This window comes from Pinus tabuliformis, chromosome 4_1 (genome assembly GCF_031772625.1).
Source record: "Pinus tabuliformis cultivar Carrire ecotype Pingquan chromosome 4_1, CPIR1, whole genome shotgun sequence".
NCBI classification, from domain to species: Eukaryota; Viridiplantae; Streptophyta; class Pinopsida; order Pinales; family Pinaceae; genus Pinus; species Pinus tabuliformis.
The window spans coordinates 280,792,077-280,818,471 of NC_142303.1; the positions used below are offsets into that span (position 1 = coordinate 280,792,077).

Here is a 26,395-nt window from a genome sequence, read left to right on the forward strand (position 1 = left end):
ACCCATCTCTAGGGCAATTTGCCAGTCAGAATCATCGACTAACCACCCTTCTTGATCAAGTTGGCATAGGTTTTTAACATTTTTGTGTCCATCTTTACATTTATTCAAATTAGTTGTTTTTCAAAGAGTGGGCGAGACTTAACCTTAGTGTCCACCCCTCTGACCTTCATATCTTGATCACCTCAACCTCCATAATTGCCTCTTCCTCTGACCTTCGTATCTTGATCACCTCAACCTCCATAATTGCCTCTTCTTTGATAGTATCCAACACGTCTTCCTTGATAACCTCCTTCACCTCTTCCTCTCTATGAGTTCTTTTGATGTACAACTTGTACATGGTTTATAGCAGTGTGGAAAAAGTCGAGAATTTTTCGATTTTTTTCGCTAGCCGATTAAATCGGCCGATTTTTTGCCCATTTTTTCCCAGTCGAAAAAGTCGGGATTAAATCAAAAAAGACGGGATTAAATCGGGACTTTTTCCAAAAAATCGTGGTATTTTTTTAATGATTTTTTTTTGGTTTGAAAAAATCGGGATTTTATTGAAAAAATCAGGATTTTATTGAAAAAGTCCGAATTTTTTAAAAAATGAATATTTTTGTATTTTTTTTTAATTTTGCCGACTTTTTTCTGACTTTTTCGAAAAACTCCCGACTTTAACAACTTTTTCAACTTTTGGACCCTTGCCGATTTAATCCCGACTTCGACTTTTTCCACATTGGTTTATAGTCTGGTAGTTACGTCTATTCTTACCATTGTGTTGATATTTTGATGTACTGTGTATGGGTTCTTCGCAAATGGCACACCACTTATGCTTAAAATTCTTTAAATTGTGTTGGCAATATTTTGTAGGGCAGTGCATTATAGCTTGACAGATTTCACAATAGTATTTGACTTGAACTACTTTAATATCCTAATGCCTCTCAGTCGACTCTCTATCTTCCAGTGATCTTTTATATGACCCTCGTTCATATTACGGCACAACATAATTCTGATCTGCTCAATGTAAAGGTTACTCAATGATCTTTGCATTATCTCCAATTTTTCATCCAGTCTTCTATATTTCAACAAAGCTACCCAATCATTATTCAATTCAATTTGATAAGATTTCTTATGTGCGGCTTAACAGGATTAAATTTCATGCATTTTCAAGGGTACCCTAATTTTCGATAGAAAACCTACAATAAACCATTAAACTAAGAGCTCCTTGTCGATAATATAAAAGGTAAGGAAATGAATGTAGAAATTCATATAAAACTAAACTAGCATGGACTTGTCAAATAAATAACATGAAGAAGTATTTTGTGAAGAAGTATTTTGTGTAAATCATTACATGCTTAAGATTGTGTTTCTATGACAGTAACAATTAGGTTTGTGCCTTCCAGTCTCTGCGGTCATGTATGTAGTCGTCTCTTTGACTGGGTGGGCATGGATTCCTCCACATTAGACTTTTTGCATAAAAATATTGTTCTAGTCAATCTTAATAACACAATAATCCGACTTCATTGATGTAAATGAGATATAGATGTTCTTGTATCCGAGAATCTCCTAAGACAGATAAGTATTGATATTTAGGTATGCTTCAAACTTTTAGCACTACATTTCATCTCGCTGCAACTTTTTATAATCAAACAAAGATCAAATGGAATTTATATTGAACATGTTTCAATAAGTACTACTGCAATTTACAGCATCGCTTCCAACACACTATAAAACACACCACTACCAGAAGTGTGTCGTCAAATGTTAATAAAAACTTTCATATAAGTATGCTTTTGAGATTGCCCTCTATCTAATTGTAGGCAACCACATGTCGTTTATTTCTATTTTGTAGCAACTTCCCACTTCAACAAAGTGCAAATCTATTTGGAGCTTTGTTAGATAATCTCGTGCAAATCTACAACAATGGACTTGAATTGCTTTTGAAGATCCAGAATTTTGGCCATTGCAGAAAAAGCTCTGGAACAAAATTTTGTTGCAGTAAAACAAAAACTGGAAAATATATATATATATATATATATATATATATTTTTCAGTTTTTTGTTTTACTGCCACTATATATATATATATATATATCAGAATTCCCAGACAGCATTAAAATAGGACCCAATATGATACCTTCTCCAAGCCATTGCATCGGATGATGTTGACATGTTTCAGGCAACATGTAAAGATGCAGCCAGAAATTATATATTCCTTCAAATTAATGGATGTTCTTCCAACTCGTCTGAAAATGTACAGTATTTAATTCATAGCCCTACCCTTCAGTGCTCCGAGATCAAATGCTTAGTCATTTTGTTAGAGCTTTAGCCAAAACACTGCCTCTTATGATGAAGGCAAAGAATTTCATTAGAAATTTGTGTCCATCTACCACCTTTAACCCGTTGCATCTACAAATCAGTAGAAGCTCATACATTTATGTTTTCCACATTCCCAGAAGTGAAAACTTCCAAGATTTCATAACTCCTTTAATGTGAGTAGAGAGAAATTCATTTATTAGTTACATATAAAGTTACAACAAAAACTACATCAGTGGCTTGCAAAATGAAGTAAACAATAGCACATTTATAAGCAGATCTACAATGCTGGTTGATCACCAGCATTATTTAAATCCATTTCCACTTGACGGATAGTCCATTGGATGCCTTCCAGCTTCTGCAGGAATATCAAATTGTATTATATCTCTGAAATATTTTTGGTGTGATAAACTAAACATTTACGTGCTACAAATATGACAATTAAATCGTAAACTTGCCTTCACTAGATCATGGTATCGCCTTGCAATGTTATCAAAGTGAGGATCCACCCCCTGGTACTCACGGAGCCGTGTCACCTATTTGTAATAGCCACAACTTTATATTAATGCACAGTGAAAGTAAGCAAATATCCTTCCGTTAACAGTATCTTCTAACTAAATAATGCACAAACAGGTGATAATTGTGAAACTTGTTTTTCTTGAGCAACAAATTGAAGGATGAAGTGGAAATAAAAGCTCCGAATCTTATGAGACATAACAATGCTACTACTGCAAGTTCATTAGATTGTCTCATATATCATGTCCGTTTAACTGGAAGTAAATTTCCCTCTTACAGCTTTGTTATAAGCTGCAGATGCCTCCTCGTTTGCCTCAAGAAGGTAAGTTCTGAAAACAAGCAGTTTAGACAAGTGAGGCAGATTTATATGGCATACCATACAGAAAGTGACAAGTTTTCTAGCATTCTCCATACCTAATTTTATGGAGAGCAGGTATTGACTCTTGAGTATAAGTATCCCGCAGAAGGAGATGCTCCAGAACCCTGAAATACCAAGTAAAAACATATCACACGTGCAATCTATTTCCTTACTAGCCTGAGATATGGATCAGCTGCACAATAATCTGAACTGATAAGACTAACTTCACAAAAGGAAAAAGAGGTGAACCCATATAAATGAAAGAAAGGAAAGAGTTAAATACACCTAAGGAGATCTTACCAAAGAACTGTGTTGAAAGTTGAAACAGAAAATTAAGATAAACATCCGCAGCATAAAAACATAGAACAAAGATTCAGTGTGAGGAAAAGCATAGTTTCTTCATTCATGAAGAGCCACAAACTTGAACGTATCTCCTATATGAAGTTGAAATTCCTATCTTTAGGCTAGGAAGAACTATTTTACATCTTTTCATTATATACCACAATCAATGCATACGTAGCCAGGGTGCATCGATGTAGCTGATAGTGTGCCAATTTTGGAATCTGGGTGCAGGAGGGTGCATGAGGTAGGGTATGTCGCTTGTGTGCATGCATGTGAACAGAAAATAAAATTAAAAATACAAAACTAACTAAGAAATGTAAATTTTCCATATGGGGAGGGTGTGTCATCTGAGTTGAAAACTACGAGATTTCAACTTAGCCACACCCAACCCCTCCCCCCCCCCCCCCCCCCCCACCTTTTTATTTTATTTTTAATATTGGGAGTGATCTCAACCCCAAATCATACTACAAGGATCACAAGACCCATGTAACAAGGACCAATTGCCCAGGGCAAAGCACCCTGCAGTAGGAATTATATCTGTTACATGGGACAACTACCCCTCTAACAAGCAGATCCTAGCTATGTGGATCAATGCTCGAAAAACAACAAACTTGGGACACACCCATATAGGAGGGTGCACACCAAATGTTGTCCAAGGATGCAAGGCATGTCCCAAAATAGGTTGTGGTGCATTAGCATACATATACGTGTAGGAGGAATGCACACAGGTGCACATGTAATGCACATGCATGCATCTACACACCCAATGTGTGCACCAAAAGAGTGAGTTGTGCACCCTAACTACACAAATTAATGCCAATGAAGGGGAATCCCACCACATCACAGAATATTGTAGGGCAGTAGTTAGAACATGCAAATACATTAAAACATTTAAACTTACAATTTGAATACTACAACTAACAACAAAACATAGTGAGCTTATAAGACTTCGAGCAGCCATCATTAACAAAATAATTGCAAAGAAGAAAAGGACACCATTCCCCATGTAATGTCCCCAAATTTTGGATTACTAGGCGAGGTGGTTAGGAGGGTTTTCCAGAGCTTGTGTCAGCCTGGTCATAGGAGCAGGATTACTCCATTGGTGGGCCTAGAGGGTTTTAGAGGAGTTTTATGGGTCCGACTGGGATCGATTACAATATTTCATCATTGAGATCAAATTCCACATGGTTTGCTCTTGGTTCCGTTGCATTCCAATGATTTTCGTAAAATGGCGTTAATAACAGGTATATTTTGACTACTTGTGCTTAAGGTGTTGTTTCAAGCTAATTAGTTGGAGAAACAGCTTAGTGTAATAGCTCGTTGGAATCGGGGTGAAAAGATCTATAAGGAAAAATGATAAAAAAGGGCTTTGGGTGGCCAGTGTGACCACAGAGGCGAATTAAGCATTTTCCAGCATTAAAAGTGACTTTAATTAGTTTATAAAAGTCACTTTATTAAATAAAGAAAGGAAAAGTGTTTTTAAATATTTAATTGGAGGGAAAAGGTAAGTGAGTTATAAAAAAACAAAAAGAAAAGAAAAAAGGGGAAGGTGAAGGTGAAAAGACAACCCTAAACTCATTAAATAAGGAAAATGAGGAGAATCTTATCATTCATGCATTGTGTGTGAGTTTGGAGAAAGAGCTCTTGGAGAGAGTTTGAAGGAAAAGCTGAGGGTTTGGAACCCTAACTGTCATAGTAGACTTCGGTGTTGCAACAAGACACTCTAGTTTGGGATTTGAGTGAAATCACTCAGATTTCACCACTATGCTTCAGTGGAGAACAAGATTTGCAAGAAATATTGAGGTACCCAAGTTTTATCAGTTAATTTTAGGAGCTTAGTTGATATTTCTATATCGTTTGGCAAGTAGAAGAACTTCATGAAAGTCTGAGCATACAGGCTCAAATCTGAGCCTTGGCAATCGAGTCCCTTAGCCAAGCAGAGGTCGAGTTTGTATTTTTTAAGGTGTTGCTCACAGCGTGAAGGATATTTTAAGGTGTTGGTGGTTCGATTCACCTTTTGGGAGGAACAATTCTAATTTACAGTCACGGCTGAGAGCACACTTCACCATTAAGTCTCCCTTCTATCTGGGCTGTGTATCACTCAAGGGTTGTAGCGTATGGGTTGCAAGGGTGAAGTACTGTCTCAGGCAGGTCGTATTTCATATCTGGGTACAAACTAATTCCTAAAGAGGCTGCATTCTATTGTTGTGTGGGCCCACGAGTTCTGAAAATCATATTGAGGAGCTCAAAATCCATTTCCTCACCTTTATTTGCTGTTGTAGCTTTACTGGAGGGCATGCGTATTATCTCACAGACATATTTGAATGACTTGGTGCTGATACAAAGACCTGGGTACAGTGTGAACCTGGGTATCAATTTCTGGGCAACATATATCCTAAACAAGTGTTGGATAATTGTGTATGCATCCATTCCTATTGACTGTTTCACTACCAAGGAGCTGATATCCACACCAAGTGAACTATTGTTTCCAGATCTGTTGCCAGAGCACATTCCAGGTTCCAAACTTAAGTTCTATGCATTATATCAGTTATTTATATGCCTGTATATGAATGAGTTAATGGCTGTTGCAATTCTGGGTTATTCTCCTTGATGAAAGATGTTCAGTTCCTCATCACATGGTGTTTAATAGTAGTGTATTCCTTGTTGAATAATTGTGAATGGTATAAATAACCACTTGAGCTCAATTGTCTAGTTCTGTTATCATTTAACTGGAAATATAGTGGAAAATTGTGCACCTACAGCCAACAAAAAACAAACTTATGTGCAAAAGGGATCACTGTAAACTTCACACAGATTCAGAAATTTATTGGAAATTAAGAGAATATACAGGAGGGAATCCTACATCTTTTTACTGTGGTATTTTGATAATAGTAAAGCCAAAATATGTATAATGGCTGTGAGTAATTTTCTGAGTAATGAAGATATCATATATGACTCTTTAGAGGCCTCATTTGAATGTTATTTGTCCACTGTATATATTTTCTGAAGTGAAAATTATTTAAAAAAACACCTACAGCAGTTTTCACACAATCTGTTCGAAGAAAAGTCTCACAGAAGAACTTATACAAACTCGGAAATTTTTAAAGAAAAATCAGAAGTTTGTCAAGGTGGAATCTTACAGTGGTATCAGAGCATTGATCTTGGCTCAGCGTGGGTTATCTTTGAAAAGCCAAGTTCAAGGACTTTATTTTGAAGGTGTCAAGATACAATTGTTGGGTTCAAAGGGCAGATTATAACAAGGGAACAATGCTTCTAAGTCAAGAAGAATTATTTGCCAAACAATTTGAAGATTTTATAACAAAACCTTTGCAAAGGTGATAGGGAACATGGAAGCATGGGTGTCATCAAATGCAGTAAATAAGAAAAGGAATAGCAAATCCAAAGATGAAAAGGTAGTTAAGGACCAAGAAACAAGGATTGAAGATGAAAACCATAACAAGCTTTCCAGGGCGAATTGAGAAAAGTCACACCTGTTGAAAATGAAGCTATCACAGGTTCACCCCAACAGATTGTAACGAGAGTTTGGGATGAAAGAGAATCAAAAATTGCTACATAATGCTTGTCATCACTTAGCGAGATTGTTGAGTTAGATTATGAGTACAAAGAAAATAATGAGGCCACAACAGTTGATGATTCCCAAGAGGTGTGCAAAGATGATAACACACAAGTGGTCGACGGTACAAACTCAGTCCCATCAGTTGATGAGGTAAATGTTGCTCACAAGTCTACTTATGCCTATAACTTGGAAAACCAATTGAAGATGGACACAGACAAGATTAGGGCAGCCACAAAGCAATATGATAATGCACTGGTATTGGTGATAGATTATTGTTGGAGAAGTGTAGTGGCACATGACAGTTTAGGAGGAGAGTCTTCACTTGCAGATTTTCAGACTCTCAGGAAGGCATTGGTAGAGATGAAATCTTACTACCTATACCTCCATTCAAATAGAGATCACCTACTCATGCTTACTGAGATATATCATGATGCACTAGTAGGTAAAGAGGAGGAAGTCAATAGGCTTACTTATGAACTTGAGATTTCCCAAGAGTCTTTGAAGAGCACTCAGATGGCCCTTCAAGAATTAGAGTTGAAGGTTGACCAACTTTGTATGGAGTTGAATTGTGTACATTCTTCTATGGCAACCATGACACAAGAGGATGTTAGGGACACTCATGATTTGATGGAGGAGCCTCCTGTGATAATGGAGCACGAGGAGCACCCAAATGAACCGACACTTGCAAAGAGGCATGTTCCAGAGGTTTTTGATTATACACCAACGGGATATAGATATAGATATATTTCAAATGAGGATACATTCATCTGGCATCCAAGTTTAGTTGACACGAGTGGAGTGGATACTAGAGACCCTGGTTGGCATTGGGATCTAGGAGGGTTTTTCAATCATTTACCAGGTATGAAGGATGACTATGGCATTGACAAGGTGATTGGCCCAGTGACCAAGCATTCATCTTCCTTCACACTTCCATCGAAGTTATGGTCAATGCTAGTGGCGAGTTGGTTTGATGCATGAGTTATGGTCAACGCTAGTGGCGAGTTGGTTTGATGTAGGAGTGTGTATACTTCGGGAGATGTCTTGGCACATCGTTCATGCATGCGGTTGCAAGGTGGTCAACATGCCCAAGTGGGAGTTATTCAGATGGGATGGCATTTGTATGCCACCAAATAGAGTGGTATATGGGGATGATGTTCTTCCATTGATGTATTGGGTACATGAGCCACTGAGGATCTACACAACAGTGACATCCCCATTAGCATGTGAGGAGTCATGCCACTCAGGGCTACCAGGATAGAGGAGATACGACTCACTGTTAGTTTTTGTAGCCTCAGATGTGTTTTAGCCACGAAATTTTGTGGAGAGGCTAGAATACATGAGATCTCCAAAACCCAAAAATCGTTTCTGGCAATTCCACCTAGAGATGACTTAATTAGATTATTAGTCTTTTTTAAATATTTCTTAAGTCTAAACTTAGGGAATATGACTATATAATCAAAATTAATTAAGTTATGGTGTGAATGTTCTAGAAACTCACACGGATCGACTTCAAGTTAATCCTAACCATCAATTAAAATCTAATCTTGGTCGTTCAAATCTTAACAGAGGGTTATAAGAAGAAAGTTGATGGGGCTTGGAGAACACACCAAAAGAGTTTGAATTTGCTGAGAAATTGATTTCCAGAGTAGCAGTTGTGTCTTGACGGAAGTGATTCAGTGAGGTCGAAGCAGTGAGGGGTAGAGATAGTGAGGTCGGAGGTAGCTTTTCCAATTCCGGTGAGTACATCGCAGAGAGGTAGTGATTGCCACAAAGAGACAGAGCAGAGGCAGCGTAAAGCCCTCTTGTGGAGATTTTGTTTTTGCTGGGGAGAAGTCAAGATTATGAACCAGAAGGTAGGCAAAGGATCTGAAGGCAAAGAGTATCAGTTTCCCAGATAGCAGTTGACGAGATAGTGAGAGGAGACACAGTTCTAACCCTGTGGGACGCAGTAACTGCGTAGGCTGACGCAATGACTGCGCAGAGGGAGCAAGGAGCAACTCAATTCAAGCTAAGGTCAGTGTGGGATCGCCTATGGAGTGAGAAATTTTTCTCACTAGTTATTATTGCCAGTGATTTCTCTATTTGGAATGCTAGTTTAAGCATCCATAGTTTGTACTCAAATTTTTCACTACTGCATAATATTAAAACCCTCGGCTGCTACACCGATTTTCCCGAGTTGGGTCTGCATCTATTTCTTCCAGCATCTTTACTTCTTCCGTGGTATTTGTTTTGTGAAGGTTGCAAATGTATTTGTTTTGATATTTGTCATAGCACAGCAAATAATTTGTTTAATTAAATTAACAAATAGAAAAAATAACATCAGTTGTTGTAGTGAGATTCAGGGTTAGTTGAATTTTCACATGGTATGAGAGCCAAGTTGTAAGTTGCAGAGCTTAGTAGCAGAAGGGAAGAGGAATTTTGTAGCTCTGCGTAAGCAGCAGTTCGAAACCCAGTGCATGTTTCTTGGCCAGGAGGGTCAATTTCTTGAGGAAAAATTGATTTCTCTGATAGAGCGACAGAGAAATCGAATTTATCCAGTTCGAGGATTACCAGAGGCAGAGGGAGAAACCAGTATTTTCCTTGCAGAGCAGATCTCTAGCTGGATGTAGTATTTTGTAACAGTTGCTTGTGCAAAATAGCATCAGAAGGAAGAAAGATAACACACTGAGGGAAATTTTCCTCAGGGGACTTCTAGCTTTAGAAGTTCATTTTTCTCTTGCAGATCAACAGTCGTTGTGAGCAGATTTACTCACTCCGGCAAGGAAAGCGTAGAACCTAGCAACAGTTGAGCAGAAGAGAAGAGGAGGATTTCAACTTATTTTGCTCGGATGGCCACTGCCGAACTAAGAGATCAGGAAAAGTTGGATGATTCTTCCAACTATGTCATCTGGAAGGAAAGTGTTGATTTGGTGTAGCATCGGATGTGCTCTAGGCCTCAAATTTTGCAGGGAGGCTTGGGCACATGTATTCCAAAGAACCCAGAAAGTGTTTTGGGAAATTCCACCCAAAAACAGTTTTATTAAAATAATTAATATTTTTAATGGGACCCTAAGTCTAAACTTAGGAAATTAAAAATATTAATGGATATTAATCTAATTGTGGGTGTAACTTCTGGAAGAAGACGAGGATCAAGCTAAAATGATCTTAGCCATTGATTAGCTTTTAATCTGAGTCATTGAATGTCAACGAAAAGATTATTTAAGGAAGCTTGAAGGTCATTTGGAAAATATGCCTAGAGATCAAGAGATCGAATATCTGAAGTGAGAAGTTCTCAGGGGGAAATTCTGATCGAATAGATTTCTTGTAGTTTAGGGACAGGGATAGCATCTGGGGAGAGATATTTTTCTCAGCCAGAGAATCATCAGCAGAGAGAGGCAGAGAGTGATCCAGCAGCTCTCACGCAGAGGCTGATGCAGGGCCACGCACAGGCAGCGCAAAGGATGAGAGTCCGAAATTTTGCAGCAGAGTCAGTTTCAGAAGCCGGGAGCCAAGGTGTGAAACCGGGAGGCAGAGCAGTGACTCCGAGCAGCAAATCGATAAGTTGGCTAGGTGACGCGGTGCTTAGAGGGATTGATGCAGCGAATGGGTGAGGACTGTGCAAAGGCAATGTCAAGCCTACCAGAGGCACCTCATCTAGTGACTGGATCAGTCAAGGTTTTTCTCAGTGATTGTGTATCACAAATCTTTCTGACAGTATTTCTCTCTCTGTAACTGAATAACCTATAAGGTATTCAGAGATGTATTCAAAATTTGCTACTGCTTAATAATAAAACCTCGGATTTGTTGCACCGGTTTTCCCACATTGGGTTTTTCCGGGGATATTTGTCCAAAAATAACGGTGTTATTGTGTTGTATTTTATTTATTGCTCAGTCTCTTGTTTCCGCATATAATTTAATTAAGTGACGACAACAGTAGTATTTACTTTGATATTTACCATAGCACACAGTGAATAACTTGTATGGATTAACAAGTAGTAGAAGTAACATCAGTTTGCTGCAGTAGGAATTTCGGTTTAGGAATTTTCAGATGGTATCGAAGCTGCAGGTGAAGCAAGAAGAGCGGAGTTGGTAGATCCAGCGTTGGGCAGAAGAGGAAAATCAAAAAGTTGCCGGCGGCAGCAGTTCAAAACCCCAGAGGGTTTGCTCAGTTCTTAGCCAAAGGGCTGAAATTTCGAGGCAATCTCTCTCCGAGAGTCAAAAGAGAGAAGGGCTTCCAGATCGAGTTTTTGTTGAGGCAGAGGGAGCAGCGCAAAAGCCTCAATGTGAGGAGAGCTGGTGGGACACAAATTTTCATGCAGGCAGTTTGCTAGGCAGAAAATCATCAGAATAAAGAGGAGAAGCACATATGAGGGAATTTCTTCCTCAAAGGATTCATAGCCAAGGAATTTGAATTCTCTAGAGCTGAGCAACAGCAAGGTGTAGCAGTTTTACTAGCTCCAGCAGGGAGTGCGTAGGCTAGCCCAACAGCAGCATAGAGGGGAGAAGAGGTCATTCGACTTTCTATTTTTAGCAAAAATGGCAACCAGTGGCTTGAGGGATCAGGACAGGTTGGACGAAGCATCCAACCATGTCATCTGGAAGGCTAGAATGCCATTCCTTCTAGATGAGCATGCACTCAAGACATATGTCGACAGTGTGGTGGTTGTGCCTGCAGATGCAAATCCATTGAAGAAGTATCGATCAAAAATGGTGAAGGCCAAGAGGATAATCCATGATGGAGTAAAGGATCACGTAGTGTATCATGTCACTAGCAGAGGGACTGCTAAAGAGATATGGGATGCCTTGGCAACGCTATATCAAGGATCTTCCGAGCAGCGGAAGATCTACTTGGAGCAGAAGTCAGGATCTGCTCAAATGCAGAAGGGGGACCGTGTCAAGCCATTCCTCACGAAGCTTAAGGAGACCCATGATGAATTGTCTGTTGCGGGGCATACACCTCAAGATTCAGAGTTGGTTAGACTAGCCCTCAATTTTGTCTCAGATGAGTGGCAAGTCTTTGTCCATAGTACCCTGGGAAGAGCAACATTGCCAAATTGGGATGAGATGTGTGTGAAAATTCTATCACTACAACATCTGATTTACCTTTCCTACTTATTATTCAATAAGTTATTTATGAAATTCCTTCAATAAACATTAAAATAAATTATGCTGCACATATCACACCATAATACAAAAACAAACACATGTACAAGAATCAACACATTGACACAGATATTTTGGACAATAGTCTTCAGAAAAACCCAATGTGGGAAAACCGGTGCAGCAAGGGAGGATTTTATTATTCAGCAATTCTTTAGTACAACAGGGTGCCAAATTGGCTTACCCACAGAGAGAAAAATTCTCCAGCACTTCTCCTAGTCCCAACGTTAGCTTGGCTGACCTCTACGTGTCTCCCAGACACTCTGCGTCAGCCCTGGGCTTCTCTGCATCACCCACGCAGGCCCTCTAGTGACTGCGCAATCTCCTGCTGCCTTTGCGTTTGCCTAAAATGCCCTGCATCTACCTCTCCTGCCTCAGCGCTGGTCTCCAGTGGCTGATCCCTTCTCTCTGTTCTGTACTTGCTACCTCCTGACTACTCACCAGACCACTAGTTCGAATTTCTCAGCTAACCCCGCTCCAAAAATTGAACTAACTAGTCTCCCTCAGTGTGTCCTCCAAGTGACCTTCAAGCCTCCTCTTATACTTTTCTCGTTAACAAATCAACGGTCGAGATTAAGTCCCTAATCAACGGCTAAGATTAACTCTGGCTTGATTCATGACTTTTGGACCCTTCTAACATAGTTTTATATTAATTCACATTAATATTTTAATATCTCCCAAACTGTTTAGAATCTGCCCAAACCATTTTTGGGTATTGGAGATCTCACGTGCTTTAGCCTCTCCACCAATTTTTGTGGCTAGGGCACATCCGATATTACCCCAAATCAACAATGTGGGCAGCTCTAAAACAAGAGGAGTTGAGGAGAGACTTAGTCAAGGTTAAACTTGACGGAAGCAGCAGCAGTGGGTCGAAGCCCAAGGAGGAGGAGGATAATGCAGCCCTTGCATCGAAGGGACAGTAGGAGCAGCGGAGACGTAAGAAGGACGTCTCGAAGATCAAGTGTTTCAGGTGTGGTGAGATGGGTCACTACGCTACTCAGTGTCCTCTCAAGAAGAAGGACAAGGATGAGAAACACGATCCGAAGGTTGCGCCCGCGAAGATCGAAGAGGAGTTTGCCATGACAGCCGAGATACCTCTAGGAGGGAGGTGGGCTGATTTAGAACTGTAGTTCGAAAGAGTTACAGATGGGCAGGATCCTTGAGGAGTCCACCTCTTGGATCAATACCTTGCTACAAGAGCCCAGTTTTGTGGTAGCAGGATGGACTAGTGTTGGATGGTGCCGAGGAGTGTCGGAGAGACAGTTGCAGTGGTTAGGAGCGCCAGAGTCTGAGAAACACAGAGTAGAGTTGACAGCAGTGCAGATGGCACAGAGAAGTTGCAGCAGCAGCGCAATAGTTGGTGGACAGCATGTCAAACATCAACAGAGCAGAGGACGATGCTTCAGAGTCAGAGCAATATGTTGCAGCGTATATTGCTAGAGCACATTCCTCGCTAAGAGGGAGTGTTGATTTAGGATAGCATCGAATATGCTCTAGGCCTCAAATTTTGTAGGGAGGCTTGGGCACATGTATTCCAAAGAACCCAAAAAGTGTTTTGGTAAATTCCACCCAGAGACAGTTTTACTAAAATAATTAATATTTTTAATGGGACTCTAAGTCTAAACTTAGGAAATTAAAAATATTAACGGGTATTAATCTAATTGTGGGTGTAACTTTTAGAAGAAGACGAAGATCAAGCTAAAATGATCTTAATCATTGATTAACTTTTAATTTGGGTCGTTGAATGTCAACGAGAAGATTATTTAAGGAAGCTTGAAGGTCATTTGGATAACACACCGAGAGATCAAGAGATCGAATTTCTGAAGTGAGAAGTTCTCAGGAGGAAATTTTGATCGAGTAGATTTCTTGTAGTTGAGGGGCAGGGATAGCATCTGGAGAGAGAATTTCTCAGCTAGAGAATCATCAGCAGAGTGAGGCACTGAGTGATCTAGCAACTCTCACGCATAGTTAACGCAGGGCCACACAGAGGCAGCGCAGAGGGTGAGAGAGAGTCCGAAATTTTGCAATAAAGTCAGTGTCAAAAGCCGAGAGTCAGGGTGTGAGACCGGGAGGCTGAGAGCAGCGACTCCGGGGAGCAAATCGATCAATTCACTGGGTGACACAGTGCCTAGAGGGATTGACGCAAGGATTGCATGAGGATTGCGCAGAGGCAACGCAAGGCCTGCCAAAGGCACCTCATCCAGTGAACAAATCAACAGGGATTTTTCTCAGTGATTGTGTATCACAAATCTTTCTGCCAGTATTTCTCTCTCCGTAACTGAATAACCTATGAGGTATTCAGAGATGTATTCAGAATTTGCTACTGCTTAATAATAAACCCTCAGATCTGCTGCATAGGTTTTCCCGCATTGGGTTTTTCCAGGGACATTTGTCCAAAAATAACGGTGTTATTGTGTTGTATTTTCTTTCTTGCTCAGTCTCTTGTTTCCGCATATAATTTAATTAAGTGAAGGTTGCAGTAGTATTTACTTCGATATTTACCGTAGCACACAGTAAATAACTTGTATGGATTAAAAAGTAGTAGAAGTAACTTCAGCTTGCTGCAGTAGGAATTTGGTTTAGGAATTTTCACAGCAAGGATGCCATTCCTTCTGGATGAATATGGCCTGGAGCCATTCATAGATGCAGTGGTAGCTATCCCCACAGATGCATATTAGCTGAAGCAATACTGAAAGGAGATGGCCATGGCAAAGAGGTTGATTCTTGACTGTGCTTAAGATCACATTGTATCAAACATACCGAGCCAGGGAACGACCAAGGAGATATGGGATACACTTTCCACACTATATCAGGGCACTTCCGAGCAGCAGCAGATGTATTTGGAGGAAAATCTGAGACGCACCAAGATGCAAAAGGGGGAACGCATAGACCCCTACGTCACCAGGATTCAAGAGATCCGAGATCAGTTGTCAACTGTTGGAGCGGCACCTCAAGCCACAGAGCTAGTACGATTGGCACTCAAAAGTGTCTCCGAGTAGTGGTAGGTATTCGTCCAAACCATTTTAGGCATTAAAACCTTGCCAAGGTGGGACAGGATGTGTGCTGATTTGCAGCAAGAAGAGTTGAGGCAAGACTTAGTGAAGAGCTCCATTAGTGGCAGCAGTAGCAGGTCAAAGCAAGTGAAGGAGTAGGAGAATTTGGCCCTCGCATCGAAGGGTCCCAGTCATGGACAAGGGGAGCAGAGGAGAAAGAAGGACCTATCAAAGGTCAAATGTTTCAGATGTGGTGAGTTTGGCCACTACAGCACCCAGTGTCCTCTAAGAAAGAAGGACAAAGAGGAGAATCAAGACCAACAGGCAACATCAGCAAAGATCGATAGGTTGTCCTCCAGGCTAGAGGAAGACTTCGCTATGTTTGCTGACATATCCCCAAGAGTCAAATGGGATACACTTTCCACACCATGTCAGGGCACTTTTGAGCAGCAGAAGATGTATTTAGAGGAAAAGCTAAGACGCACCAGGATGCAGAAGGGGGAACACATAGACCCCTACGTCACCAGGATTCAGAAGATCCGAGATCAGTTGTTAGTTATTGGAGCAGCACCTCAAGCCACAGAGCTAGTACGATTGGCACTCAACAGTGTCTCCGAGGAGTGGCAGGTATTCGTCCAAAGCATTTTGGGCAAAGAAACCTTGCCAAGGTGGGACAGGATGTGGGTCGATTTGCAATAGGAGTTGAGGCAAGACTTAGTGAAGAGCTCCATCAGTGGCTGCACCTACGGGTCAAAGCAAGTGAAGGAGGAGGAGAATGTGGCCCTCGCATCGAAGGGTCCCAGTGAGGGACAAGGGGAGCAGAGGAGAAAGGACCTATCAAAGGTCAAATGTTTCATATGTGGTAAGCTAGGCCACTATAGCCCCTAGTGTCCTCTCAGGAAGAAGAACAAGGAGAAGCGAGACCAACAGGCAACATCAACAGAGATCGATAGGTTGTCCTCCAAGCTGGAGGAAGACTTCACTATGTTTGCTGACATACCCACAGGAGTCAATTGGGGTGATTTGGTTTTGTAGCCCTAGAGTGCTACAGATGGGTAGGATTCTTGAGGAGGTCCATGTTGAAAAATGTGTAACTAGGTTCAGTCTTCATAAAGTGAAATGTATTCTTGTAAATATAAAATGAAAAAGAAGTTATTAGTATTATTATTGGAGCATGGGTTTCATTCTCAAGTTCTTTTATTTTATAAGTCAAGCACCCATTGAGTGCTTCTAGGGTTTGTCCTAGGTATAAGAGTCATTGTCATATATTGAAGACCCTATGGGCACATTGTAAATTGTAAATTGTAAATTGTAAAGAAAAAATTATTTTGTCTTTAAAGTGTCAAAATACCCCCAAGATCAAGTCGGCCTACATGAAGAGCCATGTCCACCCTTGAAAAAGCCTATATATATAAAGGAACTCGTCCTCCATTTGGATCACTCACTCACTTATCTCTTATGCGAAGAAGTAGAAAAAGAAGAAGTCAGAGAAGGAAGTGCGAAGAAGAGGAAGTCAAAGAAGTCGAAGTGTTTCTGGGCCTTATCTATCTCTCTTGGGAAGATTGAAGTTAGGGTTTTTGCGTTGTGATCTCTTACGGTTCGATTTTGGAAGCAGAAGAGAAGGGAAGGCAAGCAAAGGTCTCTTAGGGCATCTTACTAGCCCTAAGACTCAAGTCAAGGCAAGTGAAGTTAAGAGGAATGCCATTAGAGGGAGATCAAAGTCTCCTAGAGAAGCAGCAATAGTTGTAGCAGTTGTTGGGGAGCAGAATTTCGGATCTACTAGGAAGTCGAAGATATCGCAGCAGGAGGTCATGGTAGACTTGATCTTGGAGGGTATTTATTTGAGTCTCTAGGTCATGGTATTCGTAAATTGAAAGTTCTAAGCAAAGAAGAGATTTACGGTTTTTTCCCCTCAAGAGGAGGGGTTTTGGCCCTGGCGTGCAGCCTATATATTGTCATTGTTCTCACTGTTTTGGTAGTTGTTTGATGTATTGCACATTGGAATAATAACGAACAAAGCTAATAAGTAAAAGATAACACAAACAGTTATCAAGTCATGAGAATTAACATATTCATTGCCCTATTGAATTCTCAACATGGTATCAGAGCTTTGGTTCTCTAAGGGCATCATGAAGACCTCTATGAGGTTCTTTTGGCTCCCACTATCGACAATGAACTGCAGGGGAGAACCCTTCACCCACATTTGTGATTGGAAGAAGGTCATCAAGAAAATTGCAAGCCAACTCAAGAAAGGTATCAAGGAAGCATGGAGTTTCTTATTCTCTTCAAAGAAGGCATCAATCAATGAAAGGGATGAAGGTCTCTTCTCGGCTCTCTTTGGTACATTCCAAGATGAAGACATCTAGGTCATTGATAGTGGTGCATTTAGGCACATGACTAGCCACTCCAACCAATTGAAGACCTTATCAAAAGGAAAATTCGTTTACTCTGTGGAACTTGGAGACAATAAAAGCTATCCTGTGAACGGCATTGGATCAACTTCCATAAAACTCGAAGATGAAAGCAACATCCACCTCAACAACAGTCTATTTGTTTCAGGTTTGCACGAAAATTTACTTTCTATTTCAATTTTAGAAGACAAAGGAGATAGAGTAGCCTTCATTGATGGAAAAGTAGTTGTTTGGGAAAAAGCTAAAGTTATTGGTATCCGAGAAGGAAGGCTTTACAGATTAATATCTCCTGTAAACCAAGCCCTAGTTCACACTGAGCTTAGTCCATGTGAACTTTGGCATCGAAGGTTTGGTCATCTACATTTCAAAAGACTTCCAACTTTAACTTCCATAGTAGATGGAATCCCGAATCTAAAGGAAGATCATGAAGGATGTGCATTGGGCAAGAATACCAAGAGACCATTTGGAAGCAGTGCTTCGCAGTCGAAAGAAATCTTGGATCTCATTCACTCTGATGTGTGTGGCCCTATGACTCCAAAATCACTTGGAGGCCATCTATACTATGTCACATTCATAGATGATCATTCAAGAAAGACTTGGGTTTACTTAATGAAAACCAAGGATGAAGTATTTACAAAATTTCAAGAATTCAAGGCTAAAGTGGAGAACCTTACAAAAGAAGAATCAAGATACCAAGATCTGATAATGGAGAAGAATATACATCCAAAGAGATTATAGCATTATGTAAGAAGTCTGGGATTAAGAGGGAGTTGATAGTCCCATACAATCCCGAACAAAATGGAGTCGTAGAAAGAAAGAATAGAACTATGGAAGAAAGTGTAAAAGAAATGTTACACGATCAAGATCTACCTAAGTTTTTGTGGGGAGAAGCAACAAAGACAGTGGTCTACATTCAGAATCGATGTCCTCACATATCTCTAAATAACAAGACTCCGAAAGAAGTGTTCACTGGAAAGAAGTCGTTTGTAGATCATCTTTGGATCTTTGGGTGTCCTGTGTATATTCATATACCAAACGACAAAAGAAAGAAGTTGGATCCTTCCTGTATGAAAGGTATATTTGTTGGGTATAGTAACTCATCAAAAGCTTATAAATCTATACGAAAGATGGACATCACATTGAAGTTGGTCGTGATGTCATATTTGATGAGAGTATAGCATTCAAGAAGTCAAAAGAACTTTCTATAGATTCTGATGATGAAGAACTTCCGATATTTGAGGAGGAAGTTGACAAGGAAGGAGAAGAATCACACCATGAAGAAGAAAAGCCTAGTGAACCTGTTCAACCCATGGTCATTCCAGAAACAAGGAAAAGACCTAATTGGTTGAAATCCACACTACTTGATGCAAAAGGTCATGGGGCAGCACAAGGATCATTTAGAGAAAGTAAGAGACCCTTGAAATATTCTGCGTTTATTGCATACATGACAAAATTAATAGAAGCAAAACCATCCACCTTTGAAGAGGTTGTAGAACATCAAGAATGGAAGGATGCCATGAATGAAGAATATCAATCTATAATGAAGAATGGAGTTTGAGAGATCTTACCTAGGCCCGAAGACAAATCTGTGGTTACCTCCAAGTGGATCTACAAGATCAAGCATGCAGCCGATGGAAGTATAGATAAGTATAAAGCAATATTTGTGGCTAGAGGTTTCTCTCAACTTGAAGGCATCGACTATGAAGAGACATTTGCTCCAACAGCAAGATATACAACGATTCGATCATTAGTCTCTCTAGCAGCATTGATGGGATGGAACATCCACCAAATGGATGTCAAGACTATGTTTCTAAATGGCACCATAGATGAAGAAGTCTATATAGAACAACCCTTGGGATTTGAAGTTAAAGATAGGAAGGCATATGTTTGCAGATTGAAGAAAGCATTATATGGCCTCAAGCAAGCACCAAGGGCATGGTATGCTAGAATGGATGCATACCTACAAAGAATAGGCTTCACAAAAAGTTTTGTTGACTCAAACCTTTATATTAAGGTTGTAAATAATGCACCTGTAATTATTCTTCTGTATGTAGATGATCTTCTCTTGACAAGTGTAGAAGGTCAAATTGAAGAATGTAAGAAGCAACTGGCAACAGAATTTGACATGAAGGATCTTGGGCTGATGCACTACTATTTGGGACTAGAAGTCTAGCAAGGACAGAATGAAATCTATTTGGGTCAAGGAAAGTATGTGATCGAGATTCTAAAGAAGTTCGACATGATGGATTGTAAACCTATGACCACTCTGATGATCACAAACTTGAAGAGACTAAGGAGTTATGAATCAAGCCTTGTGGATCCTTCTATGTATAGACAACTCGTTGGCTCATTGATGTACTTGGGGAATACTCGACCAGACATATGTTTTGCAGTAAATGTACTCAGTCAATTCCAAGTGGAGTCGAAGCATGATCATTGGATAGAAGCAAAGCATATTCTGATATATCTGCGAGGAGCCATCTACTACTGTCTGAAATATGATAGAAGGAATGATGTCCAATTGATTGGATATACAGATTCCGCCTGGGGAGACAGTGAACAGGATGGAAGAAGCACTATGGGAGGATGTTTCAATCTAGGATCCTCCATGGTCTCATGGATGAGCAAAAAGCAAGACACCGTTGCTTTGAGTAGTGTTGAGGTTGAATATGTTGCAGCATGTGAAGTAGGGAAGCAGTATGGTTAAGGAAGTTGTTATCTGACTTGTTTGAAGGACCAATGAACCCTATAGCGATACTTTGTGATAACACCAGTTGTATTCATTTGTCTGAGAATCCAGTGTTTTATGGAAAGACAAAGCACATCAACAAGAAGTATCACTATATTCAAGAGCTAGTACAAAATGGTGTGCTCCAGCTACGGTATATCTCCACGAATGGACAGGTAGCTGACATATTGACGAAATCACTTCCGAACAAGAAGCTTGTATCTTAAAAGACAAGCTTGGTTTGGTTCATTTGTCCTCCCTAATTAAGAGGGAGAGATAGACACTACATTCTTGTCTTCACTTGGGAAGAAAGAATGGAGGATTGGGTAACCATCTGGCATTCGATACTCTTTGAGAATGTGGTATGGAATTCAAGACAAGAGTAGTCGTGGACCGATATTCTTTGAGGATTAGCTACCCAAGATAAGAATAGTGTAATGGAAGGTCATACTCTGTGAACACCAGGGTGGAGTATGTACGTTGGGAAATAATGATGATGGTGTCTATACATCATTGGTCTCACCAGCATTGTGCTCTAGTCTTGTGGAGAGATAGAGTTGTTAGTCAAGGCCTTGCTATGTGATAATGTTGGTTAATATGATGCTAAACAGATGGGTTACCAATCCGACTCTTCTTATGAGATCTCTTCAGATTGAGAATGACCATGTACCTCTTATGAATACCTCCCTAGTTAAGAGGGAGTGTTGAAAAATGTACTAGGTTCAGTCTTCATAAAGTGAAATGTATTCTTGTAAATATAAAATGAAAAAGAAATTATTATTATTGGAGAATGGGTTTCATGCTCAAGTTCTTTTATTTTATAGGTCAAGCACCCATTGAGTGCTTCTAGGGTTTGTCCTAGGTATAAGAGTCATTGTCATATATTGAAGACCCTATGGACACATTGTAAATTGTAAAGAAAAAATTATTTTGTCTTTAAAGTGTCAAAATACCCACAAGATCAAGTTAGCCTACATGAAGAGCCAAGTCCACCCTTGAATAAGCTTATATATATAAAGGAACTCGTCCTCCATTTGGATCACTCACTCACTCATCTCTTATGCGAAGAAGTAGAAGAAGTCGGAGAAGGAAGTGCGAAGAAGAGGAAGCTGAAGAAGTCGAAGTGTTTCTGGGCCTTATCTATCTCTCATGGGAGGACCAAAGTTAGGGTTTTTGCGCTAGGATCTCTTGTGATTCGATTTTGGAAGCAGAAGAGAAGGGAAGGCAAGCGAAGGTCTCTTAGGGCATCTTAGTAGCCCTAAGAATCAAGACAAGACAAGTGAAGTCAAGAGGAAGGCTATTAGAGGGAGATCGAAGTCTCCTAGAGAAGCAGCAGCAGTTGTAGCAGTTGCTGGGGAGCAGAATTTCGGATCTACTAGGAGGTCGAAGATATTGCAGCAAGAGGTCGTGGTAGACTTGTTCTTGGACAGTATTTGTCTAAGTCTCTAGGTCATGGTATTTGTCAATTGAAAGATCTAAGGAAAGGAGATTTATGGGTTTCCCCTCAAGAGGAGTAGTTTTGGGTCTGACTTGCAGCCTATATAATGTGTCATTGTTCTCACTGTTTTGGTAGTTGTTTGATGTATTGCACATTGGAATAACAACGAACAAAGCTAATAAGTAAAAGATAACACAAACAATTATCTAGTTAAGAGAATTAACATATTCATTGCCCTGTTAAATTCTCAACAATCCACCTCTTGAATCAATACCTTGCTACAGGGGACCACAGTGTTTCATTAGTAGGATGGATCAGTGGCAATAGATGCAGTCAGATGCCAGACTGACAAATGTAGAGTCTAGTTGCATGTCAAATGCTGGGGAGCGCATTATAGAGTTGGCAGCAGTGCAGTTGGCACAGTGCAAATTCAGTAGCAGCGCAGATGCCTCAATGACAATGCAAATACTAGCAGCAGTCAGAGACACGGGTGACAGATGTATCATATTGATCACAGTTGATTCAGTATTTTTTATGCTTTTCAGTTGTAGATGTTGCAGTTGTAGCAGCAGCAGTAGCAGACGGAGAGGGAGTTGCAGTGTTGGCAATAGTTCACCAAAATCAGCAACAACACAGATGCAACACATATCAGAGTTGCGTAGTAGCCAGACATCAGCAACGTGACATGAGATGATGCAGAGACAGGGTGTTGTCTCAGTGGGTTGTCGCACTAGAACATGTTCCTCGCTAAGAGGGAGTGTTAGTTTTTGTAGCATTGGATGTCTTATAGCCACGAAATTTTGTGGAGAGGCTAGAATACATGAGATCTCCAAAACCCAAAAATAGTTGTTGGAAATTCCACCTAGAGACAACTTAATTAGATTATTAGTCGTTTTTTAATATTTCCTAAGTCTAAACTTATGGAATATGACTAATTAATCAGAATTAATTAAGTTATGGTGTGAATGTTCTAAAAACTCACACGGATCGACTTCAAGTTAATCCTAGCCATCAATTAAGATCTAATCTTGGTCGTTGAAGTCTCAACAGAGGGTTATAAGAAGAAAGCCGATGGGGCTTGGAGAGTAGATTTCTTAGCAAAATCTACTCTTCAAAAAATAGGAGCGTCGTCACCGTGCTTCGCAGTCGAAAGAAATCTTGGATCTCATTCACTCTGATGTGTGTGGCCCTATGACTCCAAATCACTTGGAGGCCATCTATACTATGTCACATTCATAGATGATCATTCAAGAAAGACTTGGGTTTACTTAATGAAGACCAAGGATGAAGTATTTACAAAATTTCAAGAATTCAAGGCTAAAGTGGAGAACCTTACAGAAAGAAGAATCAAGATACCAAGATCTGATAATGGAGGAGAATATACATCCAAAGAGATTATAGCATTATGTAAGAAGTCTGGGATTAAGAGGGAGTTGATAGTCCCATACAATCCCGAACAAAATGGAGTCGTAGAAAGAAAGAATAGAACTATGGAAGAAAGTGTAAAAGAAATGTTACACGATCAAGATCTACCTAAGTTTTTGTGGGGAGAAGCAACAAAGACAGTGGTCTACATTCAGAATCGATGTCCTCACATATCTCTAGATAACAAGACTCCGAAAGAAGTGTTCACTGGAAAGAAGTCGTTTGTAGATCATCTTTGGATCTTTGGGTGTCCTGTGTATATTCATATACCAAAGGACAAAAGAAAGAAGTTGGATCCTTCCAGTATGAAAGGTATATTTGTTGGGTATAGTAACTCATCAAAAGCTTATAGAATCTATATGAAAGATGGACATCACATTGAAGTTAGTCGTGATGTCATATTTGATGAGAGTATAGCATTCAAGAAGTCAAAAGAACTTTCTATAGATTCTGATGATGAAGAACTTCCGATATTTGAGGAGGAAGTTGACAAGGAAGGAGAAGAATCACACCATGAAGAAGAAGGGCCTAGTGAACCTGTTCAACCCATGGTCATTCCAGAAACAAGGAAAAGACCTAATTGGTTGAAATCCACACTACTTGATGCAAAAGGTCATGGGGCAGCACAAGGATCATTTAGAGAAAGTAAGAGACCCATGAAATATTTGCGTTTATTGCATACATGACAAAATTAATAGAAGCAAAACCATCCACCTTTGAAGAGGTTGTAGAACATCAAGAATGGAAGGATGCCATGAATGAAGAATATCAATCTATAATGAAGAATGGAGTTTGGGAGATCGTACCTAGGCCCGAAGACAAATCTGTGGTTACTTCCAAGTGGATCTATAAGATCAAGCATGCAGCTGATGGAAGTATAGATAAGTATAAAGCAAGATTTGTGGCTAGAGGTTTCTCTCAACTTGAAGGCATCGACTATGAAGAGACATTTGCTCCAACAGCAAGATATACAACGATTCGATCATTAGTCTCTCTAGCAGCAGTGATGGGATGGAACATCCACCAAATGGATGTCAAGACTATGTTTCTAAATGCCACCATAGATGAAGAAGTCTATATAGAACAAACCTTGGGATTTGAAGTTAAAGATAGGAAGGCATATGTTTGCAGATTGAAGAAAGCATTATATGGCCTCAAGCAAGCACCAAGGGCATGGTATGCTAGAATGGATGCATACCTACAAAGAATAGGCTTCACAAAAAGTTTTGTTGACTCAAACCTTTATATTAAGGTTGTAAATAATGAACCTGTAATTATTCTTCTGTATGTAGATGATCTTCTCTTGACAGGTGTAGAAGGTCAAATTGAAGAATGTAAGAAGCAACTGGCAACAGAATTTGACATGAAGGATCTTGGGCTGATGCATTACTATTTGGGACTAGAAGTCTAGCAAGGACCGAATGAAATCTATTTGGGTCAAGGAAAGTATGTGATCGAGATTCTAAAGAAGTTCGACATGATGGATTGTAAACCTATGACCACTCTGATGATCACAAACTTGAAGAGACTAAGGAGTTCTGAATCAAGCCTTGTGGATCCTTCTAGGTATAGACAACTCGTTGGCTCATTGATGTACTTGGTGAATACTCGACCAGACATATGTTTTGCAGTAAATGTACTCAGTCAATTCCAAGTGGAGTCGAAGCATGATCATTGGATAGAAGCAAAGCATATTCTGAGATATTTGCGAGGAACCATCAACTACTGTCTGAAATATGATAGAAGGAATGATGTCCAATTGATTGGATATACAGATTCCGACTGGGGAGGCAGTGAACAGGATGGAAGAAGCACTATGGGAGGATGTTTCAGTTTAGGATCCTCCATGGTCTCATGGATGAGCAAAAAGCAAGACACCGTTGCTTTGAGTAGTGTTGAGGTTGAATATGTTGCAGCATGTGAAGTAGGGAAGCAGTATGGTTAAGGAAGTTGTTATCTGACTTGTTTGAAGGACCAATGAACCCTATAGCGATACTTTGTGATAACACCAGTTGTATTCATTTGTCTGAGAATCCAGTGTTTTATGGAAAGACAAAGCACATCAAAGTTCGATTTTGCTAAGAAATCGAGTTTCTTAGCAACAATTATAAACAGAGTCTTCAAAAAATATTTAACACAGAGGCATCACACTGTCAACAAAAATGTTTAACGCAGAGGCAAGTCGTCTCCAGAGGCAAGTCCTTGTTGGAAAACTCAACCGTGGTATAATTGAAGCCCCCGTCTCGACTTATATTCTGAAGAATTCTTTATAACCCGGGGTTCCAGAAAACGACCATAAATTCAAACCTTTTTTTTTTTAACATTCAAGGATCAAACTCTTCGGACAAGTTCAACATCGTCTTTAATGCCAAACCTTTGCGGGACCGTCCGTGCAGATTATTCGACCTGTTCGATTAAAATTAGCACTTGAACTTCAAAGAAAGCTTAAGCTGACCTGTTCCAACGTTGAAAAACTCGTCCTTTCAATATATAATGAACAATATATTATATACAAGATTTCTGGCGCACTAGCGCTCCCTTTGCCGTCTCTTTCAAAATTCAAATTTTGAGAATTGCGTAATACCATGTTAATGTAATACCATTCAACGCAGTCAACATATACACAACGTCTAGTGACTGTGCAACGACGTATTGTGCTTTGCAGGGATGATTAAAATACCAACATACAGTCCATATGTGCAGGAGAAGTAATCTATGTCACAGTCATAATGCCTACTTCAATGCACCAGCCACAACAAGATAGAGGAGAGGAGCTCCTTCGACACCCTCACGCATTCCAGGCAGCAACCCTTCAAACAGAGTAGGCAGCGTTCAAAAAGGATATATTGTGTTGACGTTGTCGAAGACGCTGGAGCGGGTGAAGCGCGATAAGTGGAGCGAGGGCACGGTGACGACGCTCCTTGTGAAGAATCTCGTGTCAAGTTGCGCATTCCTCACAGGTATCAGTTAATAATTGTAAGAAATGAAGCTAAGATCTGAGGCTGAAAATCCAGACACTAATCATATCACCGCCCAAAACACTTCATCACCGTAGACGTGAGTGTTGACGAGAGAAACCTCATGTCGGCAGACCCTCCAGGGAAGTATGAGATAATAAAGTATGACAGGGCCAACACCATGCCGCGATCAATTGATTTGTCGCTTTGAATACCG

At 40.1% G+C, this 26,395-nt stretch overlaps 1 protein-coding gene across 1 annotated transcript in view; it reads right to left on the minus strand.

Annotated features, from left to right (window-relative positions):
* Positions 1–2,165: 2,165 nt before the first annotated feature.
* Positions 2,166–26,395, minus strand: part of AUG4 (HAUS augmin-like complex subunit) — a 219,624-nt gene continuing 195,394 nt past the window's right edge. The window contains exons 10-13 of the mRNA XM_089419618.1: positions 3,225–3,293; positions 3,088–3,139; positions 2,753–2,830; positions 2,166–2,652 (exon numbers count right to left, since the gene is read on the minus strand). Of these exons, the coding sequence (XP_089275744.1) occupies positions 2,575–2,652; positions 2,753–2,830; positions 3,088–3,139; positions 3,225–3,293 (277 nt within the window). The 3' untranslated portion in view covers positions 2,166–2,574. The remainder of the gene's footprint in view (positions 2,653–2,752; positions 2,831–3,087; positions 3,140–3,224; positions 3,294–26,395) is intronic.